The following is a 24,958-nucleotide window of genomic DNA, read 5'->3' as shown; positions in this document are numbered from 1 at the left end:
AAGCAATGCAAGCTTTCACTCCTGCTGTCATTCCTGTTGAGAGCGGGAAATTGGCATTGCTCTTTCTGGGATTGATGCACAGGAGCCATAAAAATCCAGCATGTGCCTGAGAACCTTGCCACTGGCAAACAGCGCTGGAGGCAGACTGGAATGCTGTATACTCTGAATGCAACTGCCCCTCCCATACTCTTAAGAGTGCTGGGAGTGATTTCTTGTGCTTAATTGCTATTCAGTTGTATAGAACTGCAATCTGTTTTCTATTTCTTCTTTGTCCCCCTCAGGGACTCAATGGCTGGTAACTACAGCGTGTAGAAGTAACCATTTCTGCTCCAAATTCATGCCCTTACTGTGACATTGACCTCTTAGGTGCCATCTCTGGCAGAATATTTTGTCAGTAAATGGCAGTGGTCTATATGTGAGAGCTTTCTTTCCAAACCAAATTGCAAAGTACTAATGCTGTAGTATTTATAATGATGTTTTTCAACTACTTTTAAAAACTTATTTTCATTCTAAGAAGTGTATTAAATATAGAAATCCATGAACTGCAACAAATACCTAGCAAAGAGATAGAAATTACTGTTCTAAAAAGTCATCCCAGGACAAGTTATGACTTACTTGACAAATATTAGGCTTTTTACTCCCACATATTTTGAGCAGGCACATATTGTACCTAGAATAGATTACAAGGACAAATTTTCCAGCAGTTTTCCAGTTGTCTTTCTCCCTTTTAACAGATGTGCTGTTGCACAGTCCTTGGGAGTCAGGCTTGCTTCAACTACTGTATATGCTAAAGGGCTTTTTGGATAAAAAACTCTTCTGTTTTCTTCCACCAATTTTTGTACCGGTAACTCCCACCCCAACCGCTGTAGTTCAGAAGAACTGAAACATGTAGCAGGAGGGCATTAAGGTACCAGATACACTGAAGTTTTCTAGTGCCTCAGTTTTAAGGGTGATGAACCTGTAGGATTTAAATTCCTTGCTGTCATATTTGCTCTTAGTTCAAGCTATGTTTAGTTACAAGGAAAAAAGTATTTATTTACAGAATACAGAACAAATATCACAGTTTCTAATGACAAGGCAGTATTGACCTTTCTTGAATTCAGGTGAAACTTGTTCAAATGTCTGGGTGAGTTAAGAGAGTAACCTGTATATCCCACCCCATCCTATGCCATAAATGGTTATATTTTTTCCCCTGAAAACATGACAAACATCTTACATGAATAAATCAACTTTATTTAAATAAAATTACAGGTACATCTTGTCTACTAAAAACTACCATATAGTTTTTCAAAGGCTCTAATATTCAAAAATAATTTAAATTTTCTTGAGAGCAGCTACCTTTTTCTGAGTGGTGTTTGTAAACTTGTTAAACTTCCCTCCCCTCATTCGACTCAAACAATAGCTGTTGCTAATGAAATGATGGAGGCTGTACCTTTTTCATTGTAATAGCTCCCACACTGTTCCTGGGAGTCTCTTTTGAACATGGATTGAGAAGAATGGGTCGGGTGTCCTATGTAGCAAAAACTCACCCTGAAATAGGGTGTTTCTTTCCTTTGTGGCACCATAAATACATCAGGCACAAAACCCCACTATGACACTCACTTTGCGTGTACTCTATGTATTATAAATTAAATTCACGAGCCTACTGTTTCTTTGAGACTTCAGTATCTGTTTTCCCTTGCACTTCTTCAAGTTTAATAATTCAATGCCACCTTCTCTAACGCAAAGAGAAGAGAAAAACTCAACAAAGCGGAGGGACCAGATCCTACAACTCTCATTCATCTACCACAGTCCAGCTCTGCATTCCCTTAAGAGCATGTGGAAATACTTGAATAACAGAAGAAACACCCATTTGCAGCACCAAACCTGACAAACTGGCACTATTTGAACAGAATTTGTTGTCCTGCACTAGCATGTGTCTGAAAAAAATCACAAAATAAAATTTTTTAGAAGGAGTTATGAAGGGGAGAGACTGTTTTCTGGCACGACCACCTTACCATGGCCACCTTACTGCTGATGGATATGTAAAATGGCCACCAGCATGCATCCCACGTCAGTCCTCTGGAAAACAGAGCTGTGCCACAAGTCGCCCATGCCAGTCATTCAAAAGACATATTTAGAGTCAGAGTGATGCTTTGAAAGTGTGCCCCTTAGGGGCAGTGTGCTTTTGTACATCATTTTCTGATGTCTTTTACCACGTGCCAGTTATTTCTCTTTTCTTGAAGTTGGAGTGCATTCCAAGCGACATGGAGTGCTGGGAAGAACACCCTGCTTTTCACTGAGACTCAGTTTTAATGGAGAAAATTAATGCAATTAAAACTAGTACTATTTTTTAATTCACTTGCTGCTGTGGATAGTTGGGCATGAAGCTTCTGTGAAAGGAACATCTGCCTCCCCTTCCCCCTCAGCTCACTGTGCAGCACTGTGCAGACTGCCTGGTGACTGCAGGGGTGACACAGGGAAAAGGATGCAAAACCATCTTATCCTGCCCACAGATCAGCATTATCCACTCCTGACCCAGGTTCTGGGTCACATGTCTGCTCTGAATCCTGCAGAAAACCACTGAATTTCACCAAAAGAAAGGAAATAACTTTGGGAAAGAAAGTTTCCTTCAGCTGCTGCCTGACTGAACATCTCTCAGCCTTTCTGGAAAAAAAAGAAGTTGCTCCAGAAGCCAAGGGAAGACAGAGTCACTTCCACTGCTTTACAAAGTCAAATGATAGCAAAAAGACAGGACTGTCTAGGCATAAGAATGAACAACTGCAGTGACTTTTGATCATCACACACCTCTTTGGTCCTCCTACTGATCTTGGTAGTGTCTCTGTAGGAGTGAACACATTACACATTCTTCAAGGAACCGTGAATGGGTTCGCAGTGAGAAGTTCTTTCTTTTTAACATAAAACCCCAAGCAGAGACATAAGGCAAATGGAAGATTCTGGGGGTTTTTATCTTGTTCTACTGCCTTCCAGGTCTGCACAGTTATTTATGCACAGTTACTTGCAGGGCAATAAACATGCATATTTGAACACCCTAATTATGGAAACTTAAAAGTATGTTCAGTGGCGACTGAAAAACATTTTGCTTAGCTTTTAATAAGGCAACATGCAGACTTCATTGTGCCACCTCATACACTCCAAGTCAGTCTAATATTAGTTGGATTTTCTTTGAAGCATGTAATAAGCAAGGTACTAGTGCAACCACTGCAAATTGATACCAAGCTTACCCTCCAAAAACAAAGGTGTAACTGTGTAGATGTAGACATCATAGGGGAATGATAATTGCATAGCAAGTTGTAGTAATGAATGAATAAGATGGCAAAAAAATGTAAAAACAAGGTTATCAGCCTAATAGTTGAGCGGGTAAGGTAGTCAAGCCATATTCATACTAAATTTCATCTTCTGACTCATGATCTCGTTCACATGTTTTCAGTAAACCCATTTCCATGGATTGGGACCGTTTAACCTTTGAATGAACTGCCCTGGAAACAACAACAAAAAAAAGTTGTCAATAATAACACAAAGGCTCATGTGACCATTTTTACGTGACAAAAACGTGTTTGACTCTTGCATCTCACTAGTGAGTTAGGATGATTAATTTATAAAGATTTGTAGTGGTCCACGGTGGAAGACATCCTAAAGAGGAAACAGTGACTTCAAGCAGAATCCGGGCAAAATTTAACCACAGGCCTTGGTTGTAGATACCTTTATGCTGGTGCAAGTGACTACTGCACAATGCAAGCATTTACATGGCATTCAAGGCCAGGTTGGATTGGGCTTTGAGAAACCTGGTCTAGTGCAAGGTGTTCCTGCCCATGGCAGGGGAGTTTGAACTACATGATCTTTAAGGTCCCTTCCAACTCATTCTATGATTAGTAAGTATTGTCTTTAATGATACCACCTGACTGTATTGCTGGTAAGAGCTTGTTCCTATGTACCTAAGAGCACCTTAAGCAAACCTCAGTGTACCATCTAGAAAGTTCGGTGCTGTGCAGGCACAAGACCAGTAGCTGTGTTCACTCGGCAGAGTACTATAAAGCTGTGAGAAAGAGTGAGTCTGGCCAACCTACCCTTGGAGGGGAACTCTGCTCAGCGTGACCAATCTCATCGGAGGCCTCGTCTGGTGCTGCAGCAGCCACTGTTCCCAGCATCAGAAGGGATGTAGGATTGCTGCCACTTTCTCAACAACTGCCATTCTTTACACAGCAAACCAGTTACCCAGCCTTGACTGTCAGTGCCTTTCGGACTGAGATCCAAAAAGAACTGGCACCTCAGTGCAAAGCAACTCTGCAAGACGTACATATGGCCAAAGGGTTATTAGGATGGTAGGGGTAAAAGTAAGGGGTGAGAAGCACATTTAGGACAGTGCAGGCAAAGGCTTGGTAAGGTCCTGTGGGCAGAAGGTGATCCCACTTTCTGATGACCTCATGGCAGAATCAGGCTCATTGTTACAGCCAAATTAACACTGCAGTTGGGTGGCAAGGAAAAGGGCTAACTTTAGACATTAGGGGTTGAAACTGGCTAGTGAAAAGAAATCAGGTCTGATCACAGGAAATTTTTAGCAAGGAATCATATAAAATAATCTTCAAAGTTAAGTCATGAAGCCTGCTGACTAAGCCATTTGAAATTAGTAGAGATGAGCACTGAGAGAAAAGATGCTGCAGGAAAAAGAAGTCTCTCCTGCTTCTAACTTCATAAGCACTTACAAATGTGAAAGACTGTTAGAGCTCATTTTATGTGAGAAGTATTATGCTGTCAGAGCATAGGAATGTTTTCCTCCTTTCTTCTGAAGCAATGATTCATGTGGTTTTCATTGATTAGTAATATCTATTTTTATTTTATCTTGCAAGACAATTAACTTCTGTATAGAAACCTTTTGATTTGTCAGTAAAACTTTTCTAAAATAAAGCCCCATGCTAGACTAAATAGACAGGTCACCAAAGTTTTAGTGTTTCAAGTAACTTACCAGCTGACAATTGTGTAATTCACTGCAAGTATAAGAAAAGCAAAGGCATAATGCCAGCAATAGCACATGGTCAAGAACATCATATTAGTATGATCTGTCTGATTCCACTCTGGGCTCCCATTTGGAGGATAAAGCACAAAGCCAATCTGTAATAAAATAAAAGATATTTAGCACATGTGATTTGATGTGTATCCTATGCCATATATCATGCTTTATGCTACCCATCACAAGGTAGATATTTAATTTTCTTATAGTGCTGCTTATTTCTGTGTTTATTATTAAAAACAGTTTTTTAATCACTCTCAGTCACTCTCAGATGCAATGGATCACTTTACATAGTTCTGTGCAGAAATGCCTTTGAAGATGCAGAGCCAGTCCCAGAGACCCACTGCTCCTGCCCAGAAAATTAAGGACCCTGCCCAACGACCCACCCCTGCAGAAATCACAATTATGTACTGTAAGGAAAGGGGCTGGTGCTCAGCTATGTGTGCTCTGAACTGCAAGCACCTCACCAACCAGAAAACCTGCCCAGCCACTTGCACTGATTCAGTTCTTCCCAACAGTACCTGGGAATGTGTTATGTGGTCGAGAAGATGAATAATGAACGAATAAATAAAGGCGAGCCACAACTCTATTCCTTCTGGGCCATCCAAGGAAAAAGTCAGGTTTGAAATTACATAAAAATGGAGCTTCCTCATCCAAGACTATAAGTTCTTGTATTTCTGAGTGAAATACATAGCTGATTTTTTCATTCAGAGCTGGGAAAGATCAAATTCCGATTCGTGAATAAGATGGGGAAACTATTAATTCTATGGCTACACAGTGGTCTGCAGCACAAGCACCAGTCCTCTGTACTGCCTAATACTCTTCAAAGTCATCACTCAGCAGTTTAGTTGAGAATTTAGAAGCTGGGAGGAGGAGAGAAAGGAGGAGGAGAGTGGATTTTGCATTTCCATGAAGAGAATTCAATGAATGAGGGTGTTGATGATGCAGAAAGAAAGTCCCTTTACCTTTTACAAATATCCCATGCTGCAGCCAGTGTGTGGTTTTCAGTCACACAGATGGTTGAAGTCTGATGTGGGTGTGAAAAAAGCCACACTTAAATCTCTTGTATTTTTAGTTCTTCAGTTTTTTTACTTTGAAACAAAACCCCCATTGTCTCTAGGGCTAAAGAAATAATCTGTTCTAAAATTAGACTAGGCAGACAACAAAGAATAAATGGTTGCATCTATTCCTCTTATGCAAAGCTTCTTAAATCACCAAAGAAAAGTTTACAAACAAGAAATAAAACAGCAAGTGCTGCAGCACTACATTCTTGAGTTCACTTATAGAAAAATACAACCTACTCAAAGGTCTGTCTTCTTGCCAGAGCAAGCATTTAAATATTTGATTTGGTGCTGAATGTCCAGTTCTCCTAAGGAACAGCAAACATTTTTATTCATCATGTCTGGCCAGCATATAAAAAAGGGAAGGCAGTCTAGACATGCTGGAAAGAAAAACCGTTGGAGTGACCTCAGTTCTCCACTATAAGATGAAACACACATCATCACTAGTGCTCTTATTTCTTTGTTACAAGAACATTGTTACAAGAAAAAATTGTCTCAGCAATTCATTGAATCTCTCTCTTGTTCTTATAGCAAAGAAAGGGTCGATATGTATTAGTTGAATAGAATCACAAGGAAGTGAGGGCGTGGAAGCTACATTTTGAAGAGTCCTTTCAGGAGCCACATCCCTGAAATATCAAAGTTTTGGCTGTTATTTTTTCTGCTCAGTTCCCAGAGCACCAGAAAAACAGGAGGCTTTCTATCCCCCAATGTCTTAACATGGGTCGGTAGCTTAAGTACCTTTTGAGCCAGGTAATGTCAAGGAGGCCTTTGCCTCACCTGTTCAGTACTCCTGGGCATCTACTCACTGCTCCAGCAGCTGACAGTGGAGACTCTCTTTGTAAAGAACAGCATGTATTTCCATGCTCTAAAATCACTGCCATTTGGCTGGCCAATCTGGAACAGGATGTTAAAGGGATCAGAGATAACTACATCATGTTAATGACCGTAGTAAGGGAGTGCTCAAGAAAATCACTTTAGCATTTTTATTGATTCAAATAAAAGGCACTAGAAGTAAAAGGGCTTCTTCTTCTTCTGTAAAATGGATATGAGAAATACTTTTATCTCTTTAAAGGAACATTAAGACTGCATTGTGTTATAAGTCTTTTGAGGTCTGTGTTTAAAAGGCATATATATATCACCTGTGAAACATCTGCAAAGGGTTAAATGACTAATTTTGGTGAGGAAGAAATTCCTAAGGCAGAAAAGTGACCTACCTGCCAGAACCAGCTGCCTTGTAATATGCAGAGGCTTGTACGGAGCATTTCTAGCACAATACTGCCACGGAAGAAAACTTCCAAAAATACGCAGGCAGCAGCTCCAAAGATAGCAAATAGCAGTAACTGATGAACATGAACATCCAGCATGGCTCTCCCGTGAAGATGGTAGCAGAAGAGAAAACCTGGAATAAATTGTGATCAGTTTAAGATCTTTTCTTCCCTTGTAATCTCCCTGCATTTGCTTTTAGAAAACAGTGAAACTTTGGCATCTCTTTTATGCCAGTGTCACCTTCACTCACATTGCTTTAGCTAACAATTTGTGCACCATGCCAGTACACACACTGGAGCACGTGCCTGAGCTATCGAGCACTTACCTGAAACACGCTTGTACTGCTATTTTCATAACATCTCTGTTACTGTCTGAGCCAGTTAGGAAAGCACAGATACACCTTTACAGTGTGTGATCACGATCTGGGCTGCAGTGCAGACAAACCCTCAGCAGTCTAAGGAGAGCCAAGACTGACCTATTTTGATCTCTTTTAAGTGTTTCAGGGAGTTATACACCCAGCTCCTGTAGGCTTATTCTCTAAGGTGGGTTTGAGGTTCCCAGACCAAAGATCAACACCCATCCACAAGATTCATGCCTATCTCTGCAGGGAGAGGTAAACTGACCTTCAATAAAGACTGCTAAGGAAAGCATCATCCTGTCCATGGCTGCTGGCAGCGCATTGGTCCCATGCGCCACGATGTCAACCAACCCCGAAATGCCATAGAAGAGGTACATGGTGGCATGTTGCCAGTTCATCAAGTGATCCCAGTGCTTTTTCTCATAGTTGTACAACTTCAGATGAGGTCCATCAGGAACAAACTGCTCAGCCACCATTCCTGTGCGTGAAACAAGAAATACAACCATTTGTGCTGGTGCTTAAGGTATAGACTGATGATAAGTCTTTATACAAACAACATATCCTCATACAGCATAATGCCACTAAATTTTGGGATTAGTCTGGTTGTTCTGGGTGATTGCTATGGTTTGCTCCCTTCTACCCAGTTCATCCATTCCCAATAAAATTTTAACATGTTGTTCCAAGTCAGGAAACCAGACTTCAGCTCTGCTCCTGGTGGAACTATTTGCATCTTGCAGTTTCCAGCAGTGAAAATGAAAACAACTATTCTGTGCTGCTTTTTCTTCTTTTAAACAATTGCTATTGTAGAGGTCCTCTGGCTGAATTTTTCAGCTGCCTTTCCCAGTGGTTCAAATATAACACACGCTGAAGTCTCCAAAAGGAAGATTACCATATCAGTACCCTGCCACATGCAGGATGACAGAATTCAGACACTTAATTCAAAGGGGATTTTTCCTCTAAAGCCATAAAGGGAAACCCCTCCACCATGCACAGTTATTAAAGGTCCCGTGATAATGTACACTGAGTTAATATTTGAGTCACTGCTTCACTCTCTCTCTCCCTTACCTTGGCCCCTCAGTGTTTTGCTAACCAGCTGCAGTACTCCAGCAAGTGGAAAGCTGCTTTTAGATCCTTTATGTGATCCACGAAGTTTACAAAGGATTTAAAATTTGTTATGTTTTTAAAACATTAAAGCTAGTTATGTTGTTTATAAAGCATGGGCCAGCATCCTGCTGTATAGGCAGATATGCTGCAGAGCAAATGCAGTGTATTTCCACCTTTATTTCAAGTTTTCCTAACATGGCAACAGCAGGTTTTACTCCTTCTGCTGCCTTCACTGTTTATCTTTGCCAAGTGTTCTTGTCCACATTTTTTATTAGAGGTGAAATTACCATATGTTAAATTAATAGCTTTTTGTTTCAGAGAGAAAATAAAACTACTAGATGAATGTTTTAGCTGCCCAACTACCTCTAGACACAGACTGGGAGATTTGTAGAAAAGATGTCCACACTCCCACCTCAAAATGAATGCTAGAATTCAGATTTTTTAATCATTTTTTAAGGCAAATCAAAATTTATACTGTAGACACAACATCCCTTCAGCGCTTATGTATCTTAACTGATTCAACTCCCAGAGGAGAAGGAAAAGCAAGAACAAGATTTTGTCACAGCCTGCACCTTGATTAGATACCAGGCAACTCTAAGCATCTAAAGAAGAGTAGATAAATAGAATATAAAAGTCTAAAAATATTTAAATATATTTTTCAACTTGACAGCCACAGGTGCTGAGCTCCCCAGGTCCCCTGTTGTTTAACTTACTTACTCTCTAAAAGTAAATTGCTAACATACAGCCTGCTGGAATGTGAAGAACTAGGCACTTCCAGTCGGTTGCACAGCTCTTACAACCATCTCTGTGGGTTTGTACCCAGGCCTGGACAAAACAGAAGGAGAAACAGCTCTCCCCCCCACACACCACACCTCATTGCCACACTCCTGCAGCAATAAAATCTGGAGCTCCATCTTTCTTTGTGAATGTTTTCAGTTTTGAATGACATTAATGAAAAATCATCTGCATAATTTACATAATTTATCAATAACGCATTGGACACTGAGTCACCATCTGAGATGACTGGATTCAAAATAGAAAAGCCATGCCCTCACAGTCTGGTGCTCCCAGTCTGCATGTGAGAGCCCCTTGCCTAAATATCTTATCTCCCTCCCTGAAGTAGTGAACAGGATATGAACACTGAGATGGACCACCTGTGCAGCAGTCAGGAGGCCTCGAAGAAGCTCCATAAGAGCACCAGGGATGGAAACTATGTTAAAGACATAATTGTGTTATTAATAGCAGCAGCCCCACGACTCCGCAGTGGTTAAAGGACAAAATACCAAAACGCAATGAGATCTGTTTTATCAGAGAACAAAATTTAAAGAAAAAAGGGTTAAAAAGCACAACTTCTTTGTTGTCTGCCCTGAGTCCTCCTTACTTACCAATGAGGGCAAAGACGGCTTTGATGATCCCCTCAACAAACTCCAGGCGCTGAAATCCTGCCCTGGAGCCAAGGTAGCAAGCGTTCTTGTTTTTTCGACAGGCGTACTTCAGTGGATACTTCACGGACCACCATAAGCCAAAAAGAAGAAAAAAGCTTCCAGGGAGGGCATGCCCTTTGAAATTGCCCATGGTTTTCTGCTAGGCAACACCTGAAGGAGGAACAAATGCACACCAATTATGGGAATAGTGGGAGAATTCCGTGGGTTATAAAGTATCTCCTTGCGTAGATCAAAAGACTGTCACTGAATGAAGCACTCACACTTTATTTAAAAATAAATGTGTGTACTTATCTTCCCTGGCTGTTCAAAACACTCAGCCAGCCAGTCTCCCCAGTTTCATAGCTTTGCAGAACAAGTGTCAGACACCCAACTCAGAGCAGCTGACCTGAAATGCAGAGCTGGCAGTTGGCAAGTTAAGGGTAGAAAAAGCCATAGCACACCATGTCTTGCTGTTGAAGTTGTACTAGCAAAGGATAGAACACAAATATTTACTATTTGGTTCTTTCATCCTTACAGAGGGTTTTATGTTTTTTTCCTCCACAAAGGGAAACCAAGACAATACCTGACTGAAGAAAAAAATGAATTGTATACACTTCTGATTGGTATCTATTAACTAGTAAACTGTATTTTGTATTTCAATCTAGTTGTCTTGTTTTGATTTACAAACATCAAGAAATTTTGAATATTTGATAGGCAAATTATGTACCCACAACTGGAAACATATTATTGAGTACATAAAGTGCACTGAATGGTAAGGTTATTAGTTGGTCAGGATTATACAGTCCTTTAAAAGAAGTGCTATTAATAAAAACTAGTAATTCTGGTCCTCATCCCAACTTTTAGGATAGTTGAACAAATAATTTCTTAATTAAAATTATTAAAATAATTTATTAATTAAAATTAAAATGATTCTTCTAACATTAAATGGCAACTTTTCTTTAAGTTATTATAAAATATGTTGTTGTGCATCATGGCCCAAAGGCACACTAAATCTTTGCATGGGTAACAATCAAGAATAACCACTTTAGAAGGATTGCCTGTCTGTACTTCCTGTTATTACTGTTGCTGACCTAAAAATTTAAACGCCACACTGCACTGGAGACATCTGGTTAAGAATGGAACATGGAGGCTCTGGTATATTTTTCTTTTTCGTAAGTATTTCCTATGGTCAGCTCTGCATAAGAAGTTTTAAACTGTGGCTTGTGGGCCATGGAGTACTTGCATCTGGTTCACGTAATGCTGTCTAGTCACGTAGCATGAGCCCTCCCCTATTTCTGGAGGCTAAATTCCACTGAAAGCATTAATTTTATTTTCATTTCTTTAGGAAGAGAAACTTTTCCACATGTCCAGGTCCTGGAGCTGCCATAAGACTATTTGAACTGCATGAGGAGAGGTGACCTATATAGCCACAAAGGAGAAGAAAAAAAAACAAGGATAGCATGAGGCAGGCTGTGATTTAAACAGGAATGCTGAAGAGGGTCCTGTGCCCCCCGATTGTCCCTCTTCCAGAGCTGATCTTTCCCACTGTAAGGGCTTCAGAGGGAGGGAGGTGAGCTTTAAAATTTTCCCTGGATAAAACTCTGCTTATCTCATTTCTAGGGAAGCACTGGACAAGTACACATAAAGAGAACCGTGATCCTGATTGCCTCATGGATATTTCCAGTGTTGGCATCTGTGTATGGAAGCCTGGAAGGAGAGCATGCCCTGAGCTCAGGAAAGCAGCACCTGCCAGTTGTGGGGCAGCCAAAGGGGGCATGAGGAATATGTTTAGGAATGAAACATAAAGGACTCCCATTTGGGATTCCTGCTGTATGGGGAAGGGATTCAGCATGTCACTTGTCTCCTATCAAGAAGAAAAGCAAAGATGCCATGCCCAGAGCTGCTGTGGGGGATTTTGGCTCACTGGGCATCCAGCCAACCCCTCAGGTCAGAGCAGCAGAGGCCATGAGGAGGAGCAAGTGGCAGCAGACCCAGTAGGAAGCTCTCAGCACAGGACCCCAGGAATCAGGGTGATGGTGACCACCCCCATCTCCACACACAAAATGCTGAATTAAGCTCTGAATCTCCCTGGGGTTGAGCACGTTAGTGGTGCCAAATCATCCTGCTTGTGAGCTGAGCATCTCTGATCCCGGCCCAGGGTGGGCTGGGCAGGGCAGGAGAAGGAGGTGGCAGCCAAGGGTCAGCAGAGCCTTTCTCTGCCTCCTCTGCCTCCCCTACCACTCTTAAAGTTCCTCTGAGTTGAGACCTGTGTGTTTTATTTGCAGCTGGGCAAAGCACTGCTCACTCTGTAGCAGCCTACAGCAGAGTTGGGCTCTCAGTGGTGAGGTCGGGGGCTCAGACCCACAGGTTAGACCCAGCCCCTGCTATCTCAAAGAAGAGGTACTTCATTTTGAGACATCTTTAGTTCAAAGAGTCTGACCAGCTCACACATCACTGCCAGTACTCACTGCACCATTGTTTGCCTCCATAAAGGGCAGTACTAACAGTTTTAGATAGGGGCCTAAATTTTGCTTTAACCTTTAAAGTACTTATTTTGCTTTTCAAATCTTAATTTCTGGTTCTTTTAAAATGTGCTGAAAGGCATTGCTGTCTTTTCAGACACATTGGTTTTTTCTCTTCTTCGAATGAAAGGAAGAGAGGAGGAGTGGAGAGTGGCCTTTCCTCACTATATGTCTGATTTCACCAAACACCATTCATTAGAAAGATTTTATTCATTAGAGATTTTATTATTCACCACAGGTACAGAGCACTCCAAATGGAACAATTTATCCTGTACCCCATATCAAAGCAAGATACTGGATTAAAAATGTAAATTAAACCTACGAAAAGCTTCCCTCTAGGAGAGTATACAAAACTTCAAAAGTAATTCTCAATCTGTAAATTCACACCTGGGTTACCTAGAGCTTTAATCAATGAAGGATTTTCCTGCACTAAATCTGGGTAAACTATCAAGATACTCTTTTTAAACTATTTTTTGCCTTTCAAAATAAGGGAAAAGATGAAAAGGAACAGATTGATACGGCAACTACCGTTGCTGCACATCCAATATAAACAAAACAGAACCAGAAATGTTGATTTTTGCTATAAGCCATACAATCACATATCATTAGCTTTAGAAACTGTAAACTTCAGTTTGAGTTCATTGAAAGATGTTGGGGGTTATTTGTAGGATTTCTCTAGAAGGACACACATCAGATCTGCCAGCCAGCTGTTGCGTCAGACCTTTGGAACGCTGCATCTCAACACAGTTGGTTTCAGAAAGGAGTTATACAACTTACACTTTAAATCCTTAATAAACTTGAAAACTTAATGACCAAGGTTGCCTCAAATCAATTATATTTCCCAATTCATGAATTTTCTCTTTTCAGGCCCAAGAGTTTATTTTGGAGAGTCTAGAAGTCACCTGCCACCACCCAGTTTTGATGTGACTGAGTTTTGCCTGCAAGTAAGCTGGGGGATACTGCATGATTTGGAGGCTTAGTATGACACTGAGAACATGGTGAGGTTAAGCAGAAACACCTCAGCAGAAGGATCACTGTGGGATCAGGAGGTTAATCTGGGAGGTGGGAGGTAGAGGTGCAATGGGAGGTGAAAGGAGAGGAGGACACTGAGAGACCAAAAAAATTCCCGAGGTTGCCCCACAGCTGGGTGCCATGAGGCTTGGCCCCAAAGCCACTCAGGCATACTAGGTGTCACATGCATCCCTGCAGCTGGTGACCTGCTTCCCCAACCTCAGCCCTGTCCAAATCCTGTTCCTAACCCTGCCAGTCAAAGCCAAGGGTACTGATGCCTACAAAAGGCATGCAGGCAGTTGGCATCACCCAGCCACAGCCCCCACATTGGATGACAGGGTTTGGCTTTCCAGCCAAAGTACACAGACTCCTTGACCACTGCTGATGAAATCATCACTGTTATCTGCTGTGTGCACCCCCAGGATCCCTGCAGGCTTCTCCTGTCTCCACCCTCAAGTCTCACCACTCAGGACCCTTCCATCACTACCAACAAGCGGCCATGGGGTCGCAGCAGCCAGGGCATCAGCAAAGCTTGGACTCTGGCAAAGCAAATTTTGGAGTCTAGCTGGGGGAAGCTCCCCCTCTGCCAACCAGCAGGGCTGCAACTCCAGGGAGCATGCCCAGGAACCACACAAGGCATTTGTTCCAGCCTGATTCAGGCTTTTCACAGAAAGTACCCCTTGAAACCCGGCTCTCAGGAGAGTGTGGGGCATGCCAGGAAAGGAGGCTGCTGTCAGAGTTCAAGGGCTTGAATTGCCCCAACCAGCCTCACCCGGGACCCCTTCCTGGAACCTCTGCTTAGGGGCCCGTGGTCACAGGGAAACTGGAGAAAAAGTAATTAGGCACAATTATGGCAATAAACTCAATTGTTGAGGTAGTTTATAAATTTTAAGTACTAGTCAATGTTTCTGCAGCTGATTGGAATAAAGAGCAAGAATATTTTACAGCTACCTGTGAATGTGAGATGGGTTTTTTTCATGTGTGAGAACTCCAAGCGTAGTTTTTCTTGCAATAATCACAGACAGCTCTGCGTGATTCAGGCTTTCCCAGTGATTTGAAAGCTGCATGGTATTGCAAAAGTGTTTTTATACCCGAATTTGCCAAGCCAATACAGGCTGCTGACAATTGCATACAAATTCCCAATGTAGCTGTAATGCTTTTTTACCTGGCATATTCATCCATCTGTTCAGGCTACTCCTTGAGGTCAGAAGGTAACATGGGATTCCACTGGCAAAAAGGGAATGAGCAAAGGCAGTTTCCAAGTGAGCATTCAAGAAAAGGTGTGCATTTTCGTGGGTATTAAGAACTGCCTTTTTAGCCTGAAAATTACCTCACGCTATCAGAACCATGAAAGGCTGGCAAGAAATAGACTTAGAAGATGGTTGATTTAAACATCTTCTGACTTTTTTGGGAGGGATGGTTCATAACATTTGCCAGTTTGATTCCTGATCTCTTAAGACCACTCTTGTGCAGACTAAGGCAAGATTTGCGAGTGGTATGGAGAAACAAGATATACCACCTGGTTACTCAGAAGGCTTCTCAATTGCTTCTGGAAGAACTAGATTAATTTCCCTTTTATCCCCTTTTCCCTTTAAAGAACAGCCAGGGGTTTAGGCAGCACAACCTGTAAGGCATGGGGACACAAGCTGATCCAGAACTTGCCCTGCAGCAGGCAGCTTCCTTTCCCTGCACATTTTCCTGCTACAGGAGTATGCCTGGCAATTTCCTGTGTCTATCAAGCCCTGGGGGATGTTACCCAGGACTATCAAACTGAAATGTGGATCTTTTTCCAGAAATGACACAAGTTATGAAGCCACAAATTCACTCTGCTGCAATGCTCTCATTTCTGCTACAGAACCATCTAACGACAAAAGTTAAACCCAAAGATTAAACATTAGCAATTTTTTCTTCCATATGCTAGATTAGGAAACAGTGATTGGGAGTTTATAATATGTAATATGAAATATTTATTTATCCATATCAGCCACAGGAATGGATTGTGATATCAGTGAGAATGATGCACCCAGATAAGAGCAGGAAAAACATCTGTAGGCATTTCCTAATCAGTGCACAAGCTGTGATCATACAGCTTCTACCAAAAAATGGAAACCAGCAAAGCTGAAATGCATCTAAGAAAAAGAAAATCACAGACAAGCTTAATTCAGTACCAAAGTTTCCTACTTGCAGTTAAATACCTATTCAAGAGACAAATGACTTTTATCCTGCAGCCATTATATTGTAAACATCACAGACAGCCACGGGGATCTGAAAAACTGTCTGCTGTAACTCCTTTGTTCACTAAATGCAGTCCTGATTTCATACCATAACTAAAAGCATTTCAGCAATTACAGCCCCATGTTTACAGATGAGATCACTGCTCTAGTGTTAAAGAAATACTCAGCTGGCACCTGTAGCTCCTTTAGAACTAAAGTGGAACAAAGTATTGTGTATACTAATGAAAGCAGGACACAAGACTTCTTGAAATGCTAAAAAATGACAGTACAGCCTTGATATTTTTGGCTTAAGGATGTGGGAGATAAAGATTTTCAGTCAAAAAAAAATGTCATGAATAGGTGTCTCTGAAGCCTGTAAGAGAAGAATTCAACCCTTGATAGAATCTTCAGGCCTAGAAGACAGGGATGAAAACCAAAAATCCCAAAGAGGTAATGACCAGAAATCCATTTGCTGACCTTAAAAAGGGTGGACTCCAAGATACAATCTCTCACAGTGACAAGTTTGGGCCCACAGCTTGAACTACTCTATTCTTTTCAGTGTCTTGCATCTGTCAGAGACTCTTCCTTCCCAGATATTTGTCCTTGTCAGCCTTCTGAGTGCTCCTCACTATGTTTTTCATCTCTTGTGACCCTCAGTTTTCTGGCTTTCTTCCCCATTCTCTGTGCATCTGCTCATTCTGTTCCTGCTCCCATAGCTGAGCAGGCTATCTCTAGGGGTTATCCAGGGACAAAAACACTACATAATAATCTTACCATTGGCTCTTGATATCTGAGCAGCTGCTAGTCTGTGGATATGAAATTTTTGGTCTTCAGGACTGCCAAACTGGAGTCTTTTATTCAGATCACCACAAGTTCAAAAAACACAGACACACAAAAAATAAATCTTGTAATTGCATGGGATACATAAAAGAGTCATTTTTTCCCATGAAAGTTTCATAGTTCCTTTATTGGCCATAAACCCCGGTATTTCCTAGCACTGCCTGAAATAAAGGATAAAATAGTATGGGTATGTGAGTAAACTATTGCAGGTATGAGAGTGCTACCTCCTGTGGGAGTACATTTGGCTTCAGCCACCACAGTCATTTCCCTGCCCACAGTGGGGTGCCTCCTGTGGGGTGACCTTCCACCTGTCCCCCATTCAGAGGGGCAGTTTCCTTCCCCACAGAGGGCCACTGCAGTCCTCCAAGTGAGGTGCTACTGATGCAGGGCTCCTCCCAACCTAATAGACTCGAACTAGTCTTTGATTGTGTGTGGCAGTGGCAGAGCACTGCTGGACAGACGTCATGAGGAAGGACGTGCTGTGACATTCCACTGCAGTGCTGTGGGAGCTCTTCACTAACATCTGAGACTGTCTCCCCTTTCCAGTCCAACGAGCAATGGGCTTTGCTGAAGCTCTTAGTGCTTCCTGATTTTAACCTAAATTGTGCCAGCTGGTTAAATTCCTATACCTGCTCTCTTTCTAAAGTCAATTCCTTTTGTCACAGAATCACAAAATCATGAAATCACAGAATGGTTAGGGTTGAAAGAGACCTCTGGAGGTCATTTAGTCTAAGCCTCCTGTTAAAGCAGGTTCCCCTAGAGCATGTTACACAGGATCATGTCCAGGCAAGTTTTGAATACCTACAGAGAAGGGGACACCACAACCTCTTTGGGCAGCCTGTTCCTGTGCTCTGCCACCTGCACAGTAAAGAAGTTTTCCTCATATTCAGATGTTTCATTTTGTGTCCATTGTCCCTTGTCCTGTTGCTGGGCACCGCTGAAAAGAGTCTGGCCTCATCCTCTTGACACTGGCCCTTAAGATATTTGTACATATTGATGGGATCACTTTTCAGTTGTCTCTTCTCCAGGCTATACAGGCCCAACTCCCTCAGCTTTTCCTCATAAGAAAGATGCTTCAGTCTACTAATCTTCACTGTAGCCCTCTGATGGACCCTCTTCAGTAGTTCCTTGTCTTTCTTAATCTGCAGAGCCCAGAACTGGACACAGCACTGCAGATGTGGCCTCACCAGGGCAGAGTAGTGAGGGAGGATCACTTATCATCTTTAAAACAGTCGGAGTCACTTCAATGAACAACCTCTGCAGAACCCTAGATATTCCTGAGGTTCCATGGTAAAGCACAGGTCACACTGCCATTAGGAAGATTGCTCCATGGATACACCACAAACCCTACTTTTATAGGGTGTAATCCCTGGCTCCTCTTTGTCATTCCAGTTGTGTTCACTTATATGTTCTCTGCTTCCTAGCAGAGGAAAGGCTTCCTAGACTCGGAAAACGTCAAGAGAGCAAAAGTTTGATATATCAACTGATGATTTAGACATCAAAGTCCCGCTCTGGAGAGGAAATGAAATAAAACATGGTTTGGTTTCTGTCGGCGTCCCTTTTATAGACCTCCTCCTACAGCATTTTAACAATACAACTGAGGTTTCAGTGGAATGATTGCACAAGACAGCAAAGCTGACAGGACCACTAGACTATGGAAAATATTTGTAATAAATCCTAATGACCACTTAGGCTGTGAAAGATTCTACATTTGACACCTACAGAGCTCTTTACAGACTGTAAGAAGTTGCTGCAATTGCTATTTATGTTTCCAAATCAATTGCTATTTATGTTTCCAAATACTTCTTGAAGACAAGAAGACGGCACCCAAAAAAAAGAGGGGGAGTCTACGGAGAAAACTTAATGTTTGAGTGGTCTTAAATGGTGTTTTTCACCAGCAAGGAAGCCAGATATAAAAGAAAAACGTGATTAACACTGTGCTAGAGCAGAATAGGTCTTCAGGAATAAAGGACAAGGCTTGCCAACCTCAATATAATTTAGAATTCTTTGGTTTCATGGGTTGTTCTCCTAATGTAAGTGCCAGTGACTGTGGAGAAAAGGCATTAAGATTTCTCTTCATTATGTACCAGATATCGCAGTGACTAAAGCCTTTGAATGAGAAACTGGAATATTACAGAGAAGATTCTTGTTTTAAAGAATCACCAAACACTAACAAAATAAGGTAAGCAGAAGTGTCAGACTGTGCTGTGCATATTACTAAGCTTTCATCTTAAGGACAGTCTCAAGTCAACAAAAACGGGAAGGGAGCTCATCTCAACAAACACAAGAGCATTAATAAGTCTTTGATGCTGTTCATAGGAAGGACTCATTTTTCTTACTGAAAAACTACAAATAGGCTCCATTAGCCAATGTGACGCTCTTAACAGCTCATACTTGGGCAACAAGCAGATGACACTTGAAAGACCTGAACTTTGCTTCTCCTGTCCCCTGTAAGGGAGAAGACTGGAAACCAGGGGCATATGTGTTCTGAATATTTCTTGCAGTGGGACTCTGTGCTGCATTTTGCTGTCTCCTCCTGCTGAGATCCAGCCGCTTGTTCTTGACTCTCCGCTTTCTGAAGTTATTCCATTAACTGATTCATAACCTTCAACCATCCTGTCTGTCTGTGGAGTACAGTTAAGTAGTATGAGCCTCAGGGCAAACAAAGTGACTGAAAATAAATGTTTAAATCTCGTGGATTTGGATGCTCTAACAAATTATATGAGTGCTTGGGGCTTGCAAAATTGTGCTGTGATAAGAAGAAAAAAAAATATAAAAAGCTTTCTTGTCAGTAATTTCCACAAAACCATGCAACAGAGTAGGTGTAATTTGCACCTAAAGCTTTGCCTTGGCCAACTTGCTTTCGCACCTTGAAGTTTTTCTGCAGCCTCTTCTGTCAAGATCAGGGGGCCTGACATTACTGCCCAAGGGTGAACAAATGCACTGCCTCTACCAAAATATAGGTTGAGGGAAACACATTATCTACAGCAGAAAGCTGTGTAGATCAGGAAAAAAAAAATAAAAAGAGAAACACTAATGAATAAATGGAAGCATTGGCAAGGCAATCTGTAACACTGATACTAGCTGGGAGAAATGGCTGGCTGACTTAGCCCAGCCAGAAGAAACAAAATGCATCCGAGAAACAGGTATAGCTCCTTTTCATGGGATCACCTCATACTAAGTTGGAATCAGCTCCTGCTAATACAACACTAGCAGAAGCTGGAGTCTTCCATGATGCAAGGCTATAGCAGCAGCAGCTTCAGTTCCTGCAACCCCTCCGACAAAATAATTAACAGAGTGAGCAAGACTAATGCTACAGAGTAAGAGCTTTGAAATTCAATCAGACCAGCAGATGCAGCAAGGGGCTGTATCCCCTCCCAAAACCACTGGTGTTACAGACACTACACCGTGTATCTTAGAAACGTCTCAAGCGCAAGGTCATATGGAGCAGAAGTTTTAGGAATTTTTGCTTGGATAGCATTAAAATGTTGTAGCAGGCCTAATTTAGGCACAAATGGATTAGAAGAGGCGATACTCTTCTCTTTACTTCCTGGAGCAAAAAGCAGTGCCACGACCAAAGTTCTGGCTCATGCTGCATGATAGGACTGGACAGCCACAGTAGAGTGGCACCCCGCTTAAAACTAAGATATTTCAAAACCAGTGTTGAATTATTTGTAATTCCTGAGTTTAGGAGCTTAAAAGAGATGATCAAAATTACTACTACTGCCAACTTCAAGTTGCATGGGCATCTTTGGTCACATCTAAGAAATAGAGCAGGAGTCAGCTGACAGGAGTTTTGACACTGAGAAATCTTGGTTCATGTATGTCTTCAGACTGAAAACAAGGGGCCCATTTTTGTGCTGCTGCACTGGCCATTTGCAGTACTGACTAAAATGATCTTTCCAGGCAAATTTGTGTGCAAGAAAAGAGTAAACAGCAGTTTGCCTAAACACAGGCATAATTATTCCAGCCACTTCTCAAGGTTCATTTGAGTTTTCTTCTCCAGCAGTTAGTTCTACCCACACTCTCCACAACTGAGAGAAATTTGTTTGGTTTGCCCAGCTCCATTTGTAAAGAGAAAAATACAGGAAAAGCCACATAAGCATCATAGGCAACCCTGAAAAGCAGCAAAAGACATCTGAGCAAAATTCTGAAAGGTAACTCCAGAGTTCATGACAAATTTGCATCTAAAATGGATATTGAATACATTCCTTTTACAAAGTAGTTACAGTGACTTACAGTACAACAGATGTCATAATCTAAAGAGGTCTACAGAAACAGCAATATAAGGTGATGCAAACAGTGTTATATATACCGGAGGAATGACACGTCCTAAATATGTAAATGAATAGTAATTTTCAAGTACTCAAGTTTAAAATGGAAGAAGCATAAATACTTTGGTCTTAAGTACTTCAGTTCCTAAACTCTTCAGAAAGTCCCTTATCAAAAAGATGATTATTTTTTGATACCATATCAAGTCTTAAGTGTTATTAGGAGAGTAGAATATGATTTATTGCTGGAAAATTGAAACAAAACGGAAAATATGAGGGGATGGAAAGTGTTTTTCTGAGGGTTATTCTGTTTTGAAATAGAAGAAAGAGGCCAAGATAATCTTAGTGTTTCTCTCATACAATAAGTAGTCATGGTTACATTTAAATTCTCTTGATTTTGCCTGGAAATTCAAGTTTGGATGTACATCTCCATTTGAAACATCCAAGAGGAAGGGAGAGAAAAAAAATCACGCAAGAAACTTAAAACTAAACCGAACACTTCATCTCCCCTTTGTTCAACGATACAGAACCTCGGCTGCAAAACCTCTTGCTCATGGAGTAAAATACTCCGGATGCCTGCAAGGGCCACGCTCGCATTTTAACACCAGCAACCCTCGCGAAAGCGATTGCTGATTGAAAAGTCCCGTCCGCGCTCTTTACCTCAGGAGTGCCCCCCGCGGACCGAGTTAAGGCAAACATCGAGTAGTTGTCCTTTCACCGGGGAATAGCCGACACCCCCCAGCCCTGCCCCGCCGCCGCCCGTCCTGCCTTCCCCCTGGCCCTTCCCGCAGCCGGGGACACGGAGCGCCGGGCTGCCCTTACCTGTGCCGCCCCAACAGCCCCTTCCTCCGCTGGGGTTTCGCTGCCGGCCCGGGCAGCCCCTCGGCGCCGGGACCCTCCGGCTGCGGCCGCCGGGAGATGCGCCGCGGCCGCTCCAGATGTTTGCGGCGCGGCCGCCCAGATGTTCCCCTGGCGGCCACGCGGGGGGCGGGCGGTTTCCTCCCCGCCTGGCCGGGAAGGACCCAGAGCAGAGCCAAATAAAAGGGGCTCGGGAAAAGCGAGGCTTCCGCGGGATCCTGCGCTGCCCACCCCCCCATCATGCCCCGCTTTCCAGGAAAAGCGGTTGGGAGCGGGTAGGGCTGGCGCGGGGCTGGCCGGGGGCAGTGGCTCCCGCTAGCCCAGGCAGGAGAGGAAACGTAGGAGAAGTAGGAAAAGTAGAGAGATTTTCTGACATACAAACCCTCCTTTGATCCCTTCATAAAACAGAGGCCTTTTTTTATTTACACACACACACGGTTTTCTCCACGAAAATGAGCACCCATGGCTCTAGTTCCTGTAATTTGGCAGGAATGTATGGCACAGCCCTGAATCCAAAAGAAGAATGTCTAAAAATAAAATTTAAAGGATGAAAACACGGTTTTATTTGCAAATGTCATCCTGCAGTAAACGGATGATCCAGACATTACTGGATCATTCACAACGTAACAAAAGGCATCTTACCCTGCAACACCTCTGTTACAACAGACAACAGATAACACCAATGAAAGCCTCAAATATGGAAAAATCCTCCTCTGAGGTATTTGCCAGGAAGTTGTGATAATCGGGTTTTGAAGCTCTGTTTAAACTATACCAGGAGCCCCCTGACCCTTTCCACCCGTCAGCATCAAGGTCTTGTGTTACCAACCTCCCTTGTGATTGTTGGAGTAGCCAAGCCAAAGTGCAGCTCTCCCCACTAGCCAGTCATAACTTGGACTGAATTCTGAGCCATCCCCTTCAAGCCCCCTAATTTAAGATTTCTGCTTTTGATGTCCCAAAAGCTTTCTTTCTTTGGGAAACTTCTGGATGAAATCAACTCCATGTAAAGATTACAACTTTTTTGCTCTCACCTTCTCACACAGCTCCATCCATGCCTGCTCTTTAGTATAAAGTGACACGTTCACTATCAGATAAACAACACTCTAGCAAATATTCCTCAGCCTCTGGCAAGCAGATGCCTTTGCAGGTTGGGTGATGTAATGAGTACAGAGAAAAAGGCAATTAGTATTTTCCAGAAGGACCACCTCTCTGTAAACATTCTTTCAGAAACCCAGCCTCTATGGCAGCTGCTCCCCTTTCCTGGTCTGAGTGACTTGCATTTTTTTTTTCAATGGCAGACTGCATCTCACATCAAGACTAATTCCTACATAATGGATATCCTTCTCTTGCAGAAGAGTTTTCAGCTAGACTGAGCTAAATCACTAAGTGATACTGACAATTGTAATTACCTCTATTTGTCACTGGCTTGATACGTTTATCTTGGCAATGGAGACAATCACTTCCTTGGACTTCTCATTTCCACCCACACTTAAGATGGCTTAAAAGTCATTCTAAGTAACAATCAGTGTTGCCAATGTAAAAAACTCCAATTAGAATCCCCAAAACGCTACAGGGATTCTGCACTTCCATGAGGACTATTGCGGTGTGCATTAAAGTAACCACAGAGAACTGTGTGCATAGAATATTCTATAAAACTCCTAGGAACTACAGAAATAACAAAGCATCTTTAGCAGTTTTTTACCTAAGATCAACAAGAGTCCAAGACTGCCACCACATTCAGTCAAGTTCAGACATTCCTTCATTTTCATCTTCCTGTTTTTACCTTATTCCAAAGTTAGGAAATTAATTCACCACACTTCCAAATTTAGGATACATGCTTGACACATGGGCAGGCAATTGAGCCCTTCTGTAGCTGGAGGAACAGAGCATCCAAATAAAGCATTTGTTTGATTGTTCACTGATGATATTGAGCATTGCACATTAAGCAAGGCATTAAAATATCTTTTCATGGCTAAGCCTAAATGCTGTGAGATGAATCTGTAGGTAGTGCTTGAATTGCTTTCCCCAGGAGTTAATTACCTGAATTAAACATTACATGGTCAAATGTCTGTAGCTGCAAGCCCCACAGGTCTATTACATTGCATTTAGTTCTTTTACTTCATTAGTTATCCGAGATACCAGACACTGACAGCAAAATCTTTGTACTTCGCCATTTGCCAATAGTCACACATCTTTGCCTTGAAAGGAAGATTTCAGGAACTACAGTCCAATGAACCTGACTTCTGTGTCTGAGAAGATCAGGGAGCATATTCCCCTGAAAGATATGCTCAGGCACACAGAAGATGAGGAGCTGATCTGAGGCAGCCAGCCTGGCTTCATTAAGGGCAAATTGGGCCTGACCCACCTGGAGGCCTTCTATGATGGAGTGATGACAATGGTCGACAAGGGGAGACTGACAGATGTCATCTATCTAGACTTCTATAAGGCCTTCAATAAGGTCTCACACATGACATCCTTATCTCCAAATTGGAGAGACATGGGTTTGGTGGCTAGATCATTCAGTGGATAAGGAATTGGCTGGATGGACACAGCCAATGACTTGTAGTCAATGGCTCTACGATCAGGTGGAGGCTGGTGATGGGTAGTGACCCTCAGGGCTCTGTCTTGGGACCAGTGCTCTTCAATATCTTCATCAATGACTCACTGAGATCGAACACACTCTCAGCAAGTTGGTAGAGGACACAAAGCTGAGCAGTGCAGTTGAGACACCTGAAGAACGGGATGTCATCCAGAGGGACCTGGACAAGCTTGAGAAGTGAGCCCATAAGAACTTTATGAGGTTCTTATTTGAAAAAAGGCCAAGTGCAAGGTGTTGCACCTGAGTCAGAGCAATCCCAAACATGAGTACAGACTGGGAGAAGTCATTGAGAGCAGCCCTGTGGAGAAGGACTTGGGTGTTCTCATCGATGAAAAGCTGGACATGAGCCAATAGTGTTTGCTTGCAGCCCAGAAAAATGAACACATCTCCTGGGCTGCATCAAAAGAGGGGTGAGCAGCAGGTCAA

General features: G+C 42.3%; 1 protein-coding gene across 1 annotated transcript; it reads right to left on the bottom strand.

Annotated features, from left to right (window-relative positions):
• Nucleotides 1–1,212: 1,212 nt before the first annotated feature.
• TMEM45A (transmembrane protein 45A) lies at nt 1,213–22,036 on the bottom strand. The gene is made up of 6 exons (XM_027727509.2): nt 21,901–22,036; nt 10,183–10,392; nt 7,959–8,171; nt 7,284–7,468; nt 4,964–5,109; nt 1,213–3,479 (listed from the first exon to the last, which is right to left on the bottom strand). The coding sequence occupies exons 2-6, from the start codon at nt 10,370–10,372 to the stop codon at nt 3,386–3,388; spliced, it is 828 nt and encodes a 275-aa protein (XP_027583310.2). The 5' UTR covers nt 10,373–10,392; nt 21,901–22,036; the 3' UTR covers nt 1,213–3,385.
• Between the last annotated feature and the right edge of the window lie 2,922 nt (nt 22,037–24,958).

The sequence above is a fragment of the Pipra filicauda genome, unplaced genomic scaffold, assembly GCF_003945595.2.
Source record: "Pipra filicauda isolate LSUMZ 115617 unplaced genomic scaffold, ASM394559v2 scaffold64_size3178608_pilon, whole genome shotgun sequence".
NCBI classification, from domain to species: domain Eukaryota; kingdom Metazoa; phylum Chordata; class Aves; order Passeriformes; family Pipridae; genus Pipra; species Pipra filicauda.
This window is presented reverse-complemented; position numbering and strand designations above follow the sequence as displayed.

What these genes read in the sequence shown, in the direction of transcription:
- TMEM45A (XM_027727509.2), bottom strand. Translation starts at nt 10,372, where the DNA reads ATGGGCAATTTCAAAGGGCATGCCCTCCCTGGAAGCTTTTTTCTTCTT. An exon ending in AGCCGTCTTTGCCCTCATTG is followed by an intron (nt 8,172 to 10,182) that starts GTAAGTAAGGAG and finishes TTTCACGCACAG; the next exon opens with GAATGGTGGCTGAGCAGTTT. An exon ending in AAGGCAGCTGGTTCTGGCAG is followed by an intron (nt 5,110 to 7,283) that starts GTAGGTCACTTT and finishes ATTTTATTACAG; the next exon opens with ATTGGCTTTGTGCTTTATCC.